The sequence below is a fragment of the Setaria italica genome, chromosome II, assembly GCF_000263155.2.
Source record: "Setaria italica strain Yugu1 chromosome II, Setaria_italica_v2.0, whole genome shotgun sequence".
NCBI classification, from domain to species: Eukaryota; Viridiplantae; Streptophyta; class Magnoliopsida; order Poales; family Poaceae; genus Setaria; species Setaria italica.
The window spans coordinates 2,924,270-2,936,307 of record NC_028451.1 but is presented as its reverse complement, the minus strand read 5'-3'; the positions used below and the strand labels follow the sequence as shown (position 1 = coordinate 2,936,307).

General features: G+C 41.9%; 1 protein-coding gene across 1 annotated transcript; it reads right to left on the bottom strand.

Moving 5' to 3' along the window:
* Window positions 1–677: 677 nt before the first annotated feature.
* On the bottom strand, window positions 678–7,594 carry LOC101769406 (protein ETHYLENE-INSENSITIVE 2). Its single transcript, XM_004955428.2, has 8 exons — window positions 7,404–7,594; window positions 6,260–6,970; window positions 5,724–5,810; window positions 5,446–5,559; window positions 5,135–5,347; window positions 4,312–4,491; window positions 1,558–4,203; window positions 678–1,431 (listed from the first exon to the last, which is right to left on the bottom strand). The coding sequence occupies exons 2-8, from the start codon at window positions 6,518–6,520 to the stop codon at window positions 1,114–1,116; spliced, it is 3,819 nt and encodes a 1,272-aa protein (XP_004955485.1). The 5' UTR covers window positions 6,521–6,970; window positions 7,404–7,594; the 3' UTR covers window positions 678–1,113.
* Window positions 7,595–12,038: the final 4,444 nt, after the last annotated feature.

Below are 12,038 nucleotides of genomic sequence, written 5' to 3'. Positions count from 1 at the left end.
GCTTTGAAGCATAGAAAAATATAGTGTCTCTTTATTTTACATTAGATATTACCATCCCTTCCTCCTGTTGCACTGGTAGTAATGGCAATAACTCATCTTCAGTATTAACCACAAATTCAGACACTGCTCAAAAAGTTATCACCATCTGCGGTGGTTCTTATTCTCCTCGGTGAATATATAGCAGAGAAGGCGTGAGAGGTAGCAACGGCGCAAACTCGGGTGGACACAATCTATACTTAGATCAAGGATGATACTCGGGCGAACCTGTAGTGTTCTTACAATCAGTTGCAACAATTATGTAGGATTGAGAAGCATTAGGGAATACGATAAAGTATTACTAGCGTGCAAAACATCTACCTCCTGGAGATGTGGGTCAACTGCTCTGTCTGCTGGCCGGAGCGCCATGGCATTTCTCGCCGCTCAAACTATCACTTTTCAGTTGAAGAATAAGCGAGCTGCGATGAAGAATGCTGATACTTGGTTCAACTTCACGAATCACAATAGTTCATAGCATGAACATAGCCCATAGTGTAACCTGCTTTTACAAATTCAGTTGAGCGCTGCAATCATAAAAAATTATACATAGGCAATGAAGGAAAAGAAATGAAAGTTGTAATGAAGAAAGATGAGCACTGAACTTCGTGGGAAGTATTGTCACAGTGAATCGCACAATGGGCAAAAAAAAAAGGAATAATTCTGAACAAAATGTAGGAGATTACAAAATGATTTCTTGATGGCTGCAAATTTGTGAGTGGTTCAGTATTTGCAACCTCTCTGCAGGGGTGATAACATAGGGCACTAACATTTGAAGGCCCCAAAAAGGGTTAACCTGCAGAGAGTGGACTTTACAATGCTGCATCAGCAGACTACATTTCCTTTCCTTGTACAATTTGGGGTCCTTTTGTGCACATACGTAGTTACCCTTATACAACATCACATGCCAAAAAAAAAAAGAGCACCAAAAAGAACTTGCTGGAAGGGATTGGTCATCAGGCGACCGGTCCCTGCAAACGTCGTGCAACGAAAAAATCCAGGACTCCGGGAGGCTGATGGCACGTCCCTGGAGAACAATGGTCAAACTCCCTAAAATTGTAATCGCTGTCGACCAATGCCTTACTGTCCCTTGCTGGCAAGCCTCCGCTTGTACCGCTTGAGCACAGAAGCCAGGTTCTCCTTCCCCTTGGGGAAGGCGACGTCTCCAGCTGCCGTGCCGCTCCTGCCCTTGCGGCCTGAGACAGCTGTCTCGACATCCTTGATCATCTCCAGGACCACTGCTGCAGTTGTGAAGGTGCCCCGGATAGGCATGGGAATGGGACCCATTGCTGATAGTCCACTGTGTGCCGGACTGTTGAGCACTCTGATGTCTTTCTGAAGGCAAGCACATATGGTCAGGGCACTCCGAGGCTTGGAGAAAGCAGGGTCTAGGATTCCCTGCATCAAATTAAGAGAAGAATCACAAAATGAATTATTGCTAGTATGAACTACATATTAAGCTCGCACGTTATGCATCCAAATTGAGTATAAAGTTAAATTAGTTTGGGACTAAAACAAACTCACCTGAAGACGGTTAAGTACATAAGTATACTTGCCCCAAAGTTCAGGCCTGCTTTCCACTTGAGACATGTCCAGTACTCGGCGGATGCACCAGACACCAAAACTAACAACAAGGGAAGCACGCCAAACGCAGTCCTCTCCACAGTTGGGCAATGTGCGCATATACTGAATGTCCGCCTGATCAGAAGATGGTTGCTGAAGATCACCATGAAGCAGTTGATTCTCAGTTGTTCCTTGCAGCAATAGCCTCTCTGCTGCAGCAACTCGATCGATTAGATCTTCATCACGCCCACCACTTTGCTTAAACAGCCCCCCTGAACCCTCTAGCTTCAGGAGCTTCATAATGCAGAACCTAAGGGACTGAAGAAGCTTCATCTCAGACTCCTTATAAGAGAAATCATCCTTGGCCATGCCACCTGATCTGCCAGAAAGATTAAAGTCGCCTTTACTGAGCTCTGCACTTGACATGCCAAACAATTGCTCAAATGGTTGCTTAGCCCAAAGGGATCTAGCACTAGGGCTCATACTTGACTGTGCTGAGAAGATATCACTTTGCAGTTTAGGAGGTGAAAGTTCATCGAACGCTAGGGGAGCTGCAGGTCTGGCTATTGAGTTTGCATATTGAGATCTTTCTGATGCCATCCTGCTAAGGTACGACTGGGGTCCAATGGCACCACCCATCTTTGCTTCGTTCAACAGTGCAGTTCTGCTTGCAGCAATTATTGCAGAAATATCAGGTGAGCTGTGATACTTCTTTGAGTAAGCAGATGAGCCAGCACTTTCACTCCCATCAACAATGGAAGGATCATAATACGATCTTTCTGTCATCATTGAACCTATGCGGGATGTTGCTGCAATCTGGGAAGGAGTAGCACCCAGTGAAGCAAGAAGATTCTGGTTACGAGAATGCATCATGGAATCAACATAGGTTGGTGCAGCAGGCGCAGATGATTTTGGAAGCCGCTGAGGATCCAGTGGCATGCTAGAGTAAGGATTTCGGTTGGCATTCATCTGTTTCAAGTAAGAAGTAAGCTGATACCCATGAATTGTTGCAGGCTGGTAGAACTGATTGTTGTCCGAGTAAGATGGCGCACCAAAATTTGAGTTTAGTCTTGCACTTTGCTCGAGTAGGCTGTTGCTTGAGCTCTGCAGTTGTGTATTTGGAAGCTGCATACCCTGAGACCAGGTTGACGATCCCATGCTTGTGCCCCTCTGAAGCCCATATGTAAGTTCTAAGTTCGACATCTCATTCTTAGGGGACATCAGGTCCACTGAGCTTGGCATGAAAGCTGGCCCTCGCATTGTGTCTCTCACCATCGGACTCTTGGGGATTTCAATAGCTTGTTTATCCGTTCTTGCAGCTGAGCTAGGTGCTCTAAGGTCTAGCCCAAGTAAGATATCAAACTTTTTAGTGCTAGCTTCTTGAGTGAGCTTACCATGGTAATCAAAGAGATGCCCCCAGAACTCATCAAGAATGGCTGCTAGCTGCCTCCTTGCTGCACGACCCAAACCAGATAACCTCGACAGACTCCCGTTACCATTGCCTGCATCTGAACCTTTCCCCTTGCTGAAGATCAGTGATGGAGGGCCATCATCAGATACACAAGAAGGGGTGCTACCAACAACAGACTTCTCAGACTCCAACACATTTAAATCTTCCTTATACTTGTCCGCGAGAACATCTGTTTCTACTAAAACATCCCTTTCAGTCGTGCTTCTAGAGTCCACACTTTCTACTGTACTTTCCTCTATCACAGTAGAGGTAGAAAGTTTCTCCAAAGGCTCTGGCCAGTTGACTGCAACTACAGATTTTGACTCCTCAGGAGTAAATGATGGGGAGGGGCAGGTTTCAGGAATAGTGGATGCAAAAGCAGTAGACTGTTGAGAGTCATGATCAGATTCGACAGCAGTGTCAGAGGTATCAGCATATTCCATGGCTGATTGTGGATAGTTGTCCACCAGATCTCTAGGAGAAGGATCAACATCTGATCTCTGATCTTCTTCATATGAAACATTGTCCGCTTTAGCCTCTTCCCTTCCTTGAGTACACAAGAGCTCTCTCTGAGAATGTACAGACCATTCCTGCGATTCAGCTTCATTACTTCCAGATTTTAATGGTGTGACAGCCAGGTACAGCATAAAGGCAACAGATATACAGGCAACTAGAATGAAAACAGAATATGGGAGGACCACTGGGCTTCCAGTATATCCTTTCAGATTGTTCATCCAGCCACTGTCACCAAACAGCATTTCTGCCACAAATATGATATTTGAAAATAGCATAAGGAGAAATGCAAGAAAAGCCAGTATCTCCAGATGCAAAGACACTCTATGGGCACCCATTATTGATCTTGATGAAGCAACACGAAAAAGTGGGATGACTGATGATGGAAGGAGCATGGCCTGAATAATCTGGCATATAATTAATAATTGGTATATTCCTTCAGCACCTGCGACTTTTGCCCAGTACAGAGTAGGAACTATTGCAAAACCCTTCAGTATGAGATGATGCCCTGAAAGTGGAATGTTTACACCAAACAAATGCTGCGAAATCACTTGGCTACCAATAACAGATGTCAACGTGATGATGTGGCTGGAGAAGAGAAGAACCACTAAAAATATTGTTGGTGCCAGAGGGTTTACAAAAATCTGCAAAGTAACCAAAAGTTCAGTTCTATAACAGAGTAGGATTGCTTCTAAATGAGATTTTCAGCAAAACTTAGCACAGGTACACAAGTAGGAATTGTAGATTCTAACCTGGTTCATTAGCTCCACAACATCTTGAAAGGTGAGGAGAAGAGTATTAGTGGATTCAGCTGCTGCAGAGTTCATTAGAACATAATTCACCAGAAAGATCCCAGTAAAAATAAATAAGATCGAAAAAAGATGGTCATGAAATAAGGCGCCAAGACCAACTGCAGATGACCTTTTCTGACCCTGCAAATGCAATGTTTCTTGGTTAAGAGTACAAATAGAAACTGAAGACAATTGAGCGAATACCACAGGTGTGCAAACGGTTGCTACTTTCGTTCAGTGCGCTTGTCAATATTATCCGCCAAGCATAATGTGAAAAGTTACAAATGCCACCATTTTGATGTAGGGTAATAGCTACCAAGCCGAAAATAAGACACAAAATTCTATTAGCTACCAAACTTGCTAAAAGTTGAGGAAAATGTGTGTAGATGAACAAAGTATGGATCCCATAGGGAACAACCATATGAAATTATGCAAACAATTGAAACATGATTTTTCACATCTAGTTTTATTTGGATGCAGTGTTACCCACGACTTGCTTGGGACTGAAAGGCTATGTTGTTGTTGTTGTTGTTGCAGTGTTACCCACGACTCATTGAAATTGGTAAAGTAAATAAATATAGTTTATGAGCTGTATCCAATATTAAACTGGAATGGGAATAAGTCTAATCATTGTAATATTGCTAACAGCCTGAATATTAATTGTTTCCAAACTCCTATAAACAACAAACCAGAACACATGCATGTCATTATATGGTTTTAACCACTTCTGACAAGCCCTTGTCTACTAAATTATAAGTCCAAGTGCACTAATCAAACAATTTACCTGGACAACTGATGAATGAATGTAAAAATTGTGTGCCATTACGTTTGCACCAAGAAGCGCCATCAGAGAGTAAGCACTTTCACCACTCAGCTTGGGAAACATTACATTCATTGTGAGAGGAATTTGTGGTTGGCTAACCAATAAGCCAAGCACATAACAAAGAAGTGCAAATCCTGCTATGCAGGCATTTACTGTCCCTGCCATCTTCTTTCCCTAGAGTAGATATAAAGGGTAAGTAGCCAGCAAACATAAAGTCACATCAGCATATCACAATTTTTGTGCAAGTATCCTTTTTGAAGTAGTAATTTTACCAGGTGGGATATAGCATATGGTAGCAGATTAGGTACAACCATCGCAAAGCATACCCCTGTGACGAGGTCATCATATTCAAAGAGGAGGTTGAATCCAAGTGCTATCCCAAATATCTGAAGAATCCAGATACAGAAATCAGAATATAGCATGTCCAAACTCGGAACTACTTGCTAAATATTTTTGTCAATGTAGAATGCATGTAACACTGCCTGAAAGGAAGGGAATTCACAGATTAAACATCTAAGAAAAGGGAGACTCCTCGGAAGCGTGTAAATACCATAGTCAGTTCTGATGTCAACAATGATAATCCAGCTTGAATACCCAAGAAGACACATGTTGGTTTGCTGTACTCTTGGTGGCATATCTTTGTTTCATGTGAAAGCATGAAAAGGTTAGCAAACTTCAAAGGAATATCATGAACAAGCTACAAAACTAGACAAAGCAAGGAAATTTACAAGGAAAGCTTGATATTGTTTTTCCAAAACGTTGTTCATTGTTAAAGTGAGCTACAGAAAGAACCCTAAGATTAAGTTCATTTTCCATCATTCCCAAAAATCTCCAACATCCAGAACTAAAATTGAATCATAAGAGAAAAAAGCATTCTTTCACATAGTAGTCCACTGATCCATTTTCTTTACCAACAATCTGCATTTACTAAATGGTCCCTAAGTTCTAATGTTCTCAGTTCCTTCAGGTCCAATTCAACATCAAACCACCATGAGCATTGTGATTTGTGAAATGGAAAAAATGTTGAGTGAACTATATCTCAAGAGAAGTCAGCAAAACCAAGGAACAACACAGGTAAACCAATACCTCTGCAAGATTCTTCCCTGTGACAGTGCCAATGCAAGCAGCAAGGTACTGGCATACAATGGCAGTGAAGTTGAAAATGAGAGCCAGCAGAACAAGGTCGAATCCGAACCGAGAACCAGCTTCCACTGCTGCCACCCACTTTCCGAGATCAATGTACCCCATAGATATCAGGAGTGCTGGTCCAAGGGCATGGAAAAGATTAGGCGCACCGCCTCTGGCATCCATAGATCGCATGCCCTGCTGAACTTCCGTGACATCCATGGCACGGCAAAAAAGAGAATGCCTTCCTGCGCAGGCAGATCAGTTGAAAACCGTACCAGTTAACAGAAAAGAAACTGTACGCAAACTCTGGGCTCTCAAACAATCCTGCTATTAATCATACAACATCTGATCAAAACCCCCAAAGCCTGACACCACTGATCCAATCATCTGCATAGGAACAATCCACAGCATTCAGGTGCCTCCAGTTCATGCAGCTTCATGGCAAGTGAACAGCCATGGTTCTTGACATGGATCGTAGCAGAGACTGATAGTAGTTCCCAGTCTCCTTCTCCGGAAAAGGCGGCGTGCACTCCTTCTGACCGCGCAGTTTATGCACCCCACGAAGGAGGTTTTCCCATGAAGAAAACAGTACAGAAAAAGATTGGATTTTTCCCAAGATAGTCAGTGGATCTTTATGCCCAAGGAAGCAGTTAAACCTAGCTTGTCCGCCTGCGATAGATCAAAACAACCCAATCAGCAACAAAAAACCGATATCCTTCACACCAAAGAAAAAACAACTTTTATAGGACCAAAACCAAAGGGGAAAGGAGAAGGGGGGAATTATTGTTGCAGTTGCAGCAGCAACCAGAGCATAAAAAGGGCAAACCAAAAACAGTTTTTAGCCCAGCGCCAACCAAATCCATCAGCCCAACGGGATCTACCAGGAGCAAACCAAGGACCTGCTTCCTCTCGCGAATCGGCGGCGAGGACGAAGTAGCCCAACGGGATCCACTCAGAAATTCCCCAGCAATCGAAGGGACTTGCTAAAACTCGCGTCCGGCTCAACCCTTCGATTCCAACCCGACAAAACTTGCAAGAGGAGCTCGAAAAAACAGCAAAAATCGTGGGGGAACGCGGGAGGCGAGCAATGCGAGAATCATACCTCCTGCTGCTCCTGGTAAGCGGCTGAGCGCTCGGACTGATTAAGGAAAAAAATCGCAGCTTTTTTCCCGGGCCTGGGGCCTCCTTATCTGAGGAAGAAGAGAGGGGAACGAGCAGCTGCGGAGGCCTTCAGCTTTCAGCTTGCTCTCTCTCAGCTCTTTTTCTTCTGCGTTTTTTTTCTTTTTTTTTTCCCTTCCGTCTTGGCTTCTTCATGATTTTTTATTTGTATTTTTGGGGAAGATTCTGCGCTTACTGTGCAGTGTCTCCTGCTGTCACGGGTGACAAGACTGGGTCTATGGACTAGCCCTTATTTGAGAAACTGTGATGCTTCCTTTTTTTTGGGTGTTTTGTCATTTGTTCATTTGAATTTGCCAGTTCAAATTTATAGAAATGTAAAAAGGAGGATAAAGGTGGAAGATACAGTAGAAGGTTTGGATTTTCTAAACACGGGTGTTGATGAAACAGTTTGAAAAGTGCTGGAGAAACTATTAGAATAATTAAGTATAATAAAACCACAACATGATTGCATAGTGCTGGTTGCTTTCACTGTTTGGGATAACACGAAAGTGTCAAGGTGGCACCCTTTTGATTGTGTTGACAGTAATGCTTGCCACTTTTGGTCTTGGTTCGTGATCAAGATTGGTTTCTACCAGGCCCCGTGCTAAACTAGCTAATGCATGCCTAACCTTTTTTAGCTTTGTAATATTTCACTACTTTTACGATTGGATTTTTTGACTTAGGACAACTGGACTCCCTCCATCCTAGTGTAAATACACATGTTTAATGATACATCAATTTACTACTCCCTCCGTTCCAAATTACTATTCGTTTTAGCTTTTCTAGATACAAAACTTTTGATGTGGATCTAGATGTATGTATGTCTAGATACGTAGCAAAAACTGTGTATCTAGAAAAGCCAAGACGAATAGTAATGTGGGACGGAGGGAGTATTTGGCATCTTACTTCATTTAATGTAGGTGGCTTTTCTTGGGTAAAAACTTTCATATTTATACATGGCTTATTTGGTCTCTCATTTTTTGCCAAAAAAAAAAGAGCGTGGCTTGTTTACTTGTTGAGAAAAGTTGAAGCAGCCCATTGATACAAGTCAGCTCCAATCTCCAAGTTAATTATAGAGTTTGTAAATCAAAATAAAGTAGGTTATATATATTTTTAGTCTAAATTCAAATCAAAAGGGCTCATATAAATATCTCAATATATCCCCAGCTCCGGCTTCGGAGCTAGGAATACCCCTCTCGAAGAATTCTTGGAGCCGAAGCTGTGCTAAAAAGGCATCACGAAACTTATCTCTGCCATCGTAATCACTAACCATGCATGCTAAATGCTATGCTATTTTACTCTTTCCCATCTCACCTCATTTATCATAGGCAACTTTTCATCAGTAGAACTTTACTGTTTAATCGTGGCTAATTTGATCTCACAATTTTTTTGGCAAAAATGTGTGACTGTCACTTGTTGAGAAAAAAGTTGAATCAATAACCTTACCAGTAAAAAATTTAAACGAAGGTCGTTGCTTTTAAACAAATGGACTACCCAATATATATACACAAAAATTAGCTTACGATGGTTATGTCATCTAAAAAAGCATGCATATGAATTTTAATGATAAGAAGAAAAACGGCTTTGCTGAAGAAGATCGAGCATAGAGGAGGAACCCAACGCAAGCTACGGATCTGGAGCGGATAGGAGATGTAATGAAACTGAAGAGTGAAGACCATAAAATCTGAATAAATCTACATTCAATCATATAAAAGTCGAGTTGACTTAGGATAAAGTACAACGAGTTCCTTATTATAACCGTCATAAAGTCAATCATGACCGCCAAGCAAGGCAGTAGTATTTCCAAGCCCCAAATCCTCTCCCTCAGGTCAACGCAGGATGGAGGCGATGGGTGTATAGACCGGGTGCGTACACTTGTAGCAGTGTGCGAGCCGGGGGGCGGCGATCCACGCGGCCCGCGCGGGTGGGCTCGCGCGCACGTCCGATCGGCGCCCAATGGCCGGCCAGCGGGAGCTGCCCTCTGCACTGTGCACATGCCCTCCATCCATGCGTGGGGCCCTCGCCTCACTATTCTAGTCGCCACCTGTATCACTCCGCAGCTTTGTTTATCCCCTCCAACAAGATCTCACCATCTGTGATGCCTCCATTTTCTGCTGGTTTGTTTTAGTCACTGGGCATCGATGCCTGTACTGCAGGTTCATCGCTCCCCTTTTTCTTAGCTCTGGCATCGGCAGTTGTACTGTGCATCTGAAGCATCACTTGAGGCTAAACACTGTGGAGGACCTAAGTTCTGTGTGTTGATTGCTTTAGTTTATTGAGCATGCATGCATGGGACTGTGGGAGCATGGTGATTTTGCAACAAAAGCAGGGTGATAACTGGTGTGGTAGGGGAAGGTGCACAGTGCACCACAAAACCCACAAACTGGCCTTTTGGGGCGTAGATCTGTTGGCCAAACATGTAAAGTGATGTGAAACTCATTTTCTCATGGGGGCTCTTCTGATCATGTAAAAATGTTTCTGAAAATATTTCATCAATTGCCAAAATATCCCTAGTGACTAAATGTATTTTTAGGGATACTTGGATAGAGGGCGGGCCAATAAAAAGGATGAGTTTTGTGTCGCCATCACGGGAGCGAGTTAATTAGAACATGTTGTTCTTTTAAAAAATTTTATCTTGATAAAGAAAAATGTATTTCCCGTGGCAAATTAATGCGTTAGTTGATCCTTCCATATGATCTTTTTTTCTTACAATATACATGCAGTACTATGTGTATAATAAATTTTGTTTTTAGCTTTTGAGCCGACATGCAATTTATTCGGTTGGATGCATATTTGTAGCCAAACAAAATGGTGAGGTGGCAAGGTAGGTCAGTTCTCGGATGACATAACTCGTTGATATATCGACAGGGACATGATGTTTTGGGGTAGCAGCCAGAGCCAGGTGAGGCCAACAAGTTTGGCATTATATATACACAAAGTGTTAGCATCAAGTGCCTCTCTTTATGTACACTAATTAAGTGTTAGTAAAAATAATAAGGTGAGGAAATGCGAAAGGGTCTCTAACCTACTAATAGTTAGAGCACCTGAGTAGCTCGCACCCAGCACGACTTCGGTAAAAAAAAATAAGGAGAGGAAACTAATTTGGTTCAGATAATGGTACCAAATTTTGGCTAACAAATAAATAAAGTAAGCTCTTTTGCCCCGCCTACACTAAAGTGCATAACCGAAAATAGTGCATGTTCTTTAATTTTCTATAGTTCTTTCACTGATAGCTGTCGTAAAAGAAAATTGCCTCGCCATTCGGCTAAGAAATATGAAAGACTACAGAAAGTTGAGCGAATACATTATTGAGCCTTATTAATTAAGTCCTAGAAAAATGAAGATCTAAAGAATCTTTCATGATATCAGGCACCATGCAATTCAATCATTGGATCTAGTACCAATAGTGATCAGTATAATATTATGAAATTTTGTAGCAAACCTTACTGATCGACAACAACTATCACCAGCCCTTTATTATGTTTTTTTTTCTCTCTCACACACTCTTTTGAATATTCAAGACACACACATGTCCATGTCATCAAGTTAAATCGCAACAGACATAGCATATACCCCTCTTGCATATGTTAGATAATACTGTATGAAAAAGGAATGGACCCTGCCAACATTTGAGACCACACAAGGTTAATTAACAAAGCAAAATTAAAGGGATGGAGACAACTTGCCTTCCCATCTATCCTGCTACATATATCTCATGTAAACTATTGAACCATTTGCTAATCTTTTATCCTTGAATCCACTCATCCCTATACAAGCTAGAGTTGACTAGTTAGCTAGTGACATTGCTTATGTTAATCTCGACACCTCATGATAAAGAAAGGTTACACAAAAAGATATTGTTGCTTTTGTTTGTTCTTGCATCACACACAACATATATATATCATGTATATATGTAAGTCTCCTGCCTAAGCAACGTCTACTACATGTATGTATACTGGGAGAGCTCTGGTTACTTATATAAGTTAGCAATAGTACGAGAAACTGTGCATGTGATGTGGATGCGTGGACGGTGCCGGACCTTATATTCTTTAAACATTTGTTTTCTCCCCTTTCCTTCCGTCCTTGGCTTTGGAGAAACCCAATCTTTTACAACCTAGCTTGCATTGAGAGCAAAAGGAAGAAAAGCATGGGTATGAAATGTTTTCAAATAATATGCAACCAATTAAGTGGTTATAGGATTGACTAATATAACTGCACTTCACATACTTATTCAAATCTTACTATGGCTCCAAGCCTCCAAGTCATTCATTTGAGAACTGAGACTAACGTGGATTTTTTTTGTTGGTTATTAGTCCCTAAGGGTAACCGAACTATTTTGCTTCCTATCGACCAATTTCCTCCGTAACGTACGGGACCTGAGCGAAGCTTGTGATGATGCATGCATGATGTGCATAATTTCCATCAGTAGTCAACAACTAATATGGTGTAAGAATGGTACATGAGAATTAAGTATATGGTGAAGTCAAGATCTGCGCCCCATTGCATTAGCAGATAAGAATGAATCTTTGAAAGAGTCGTCAGAAAAAAAATATAAATGCACTTGGAATTGATAGCAACA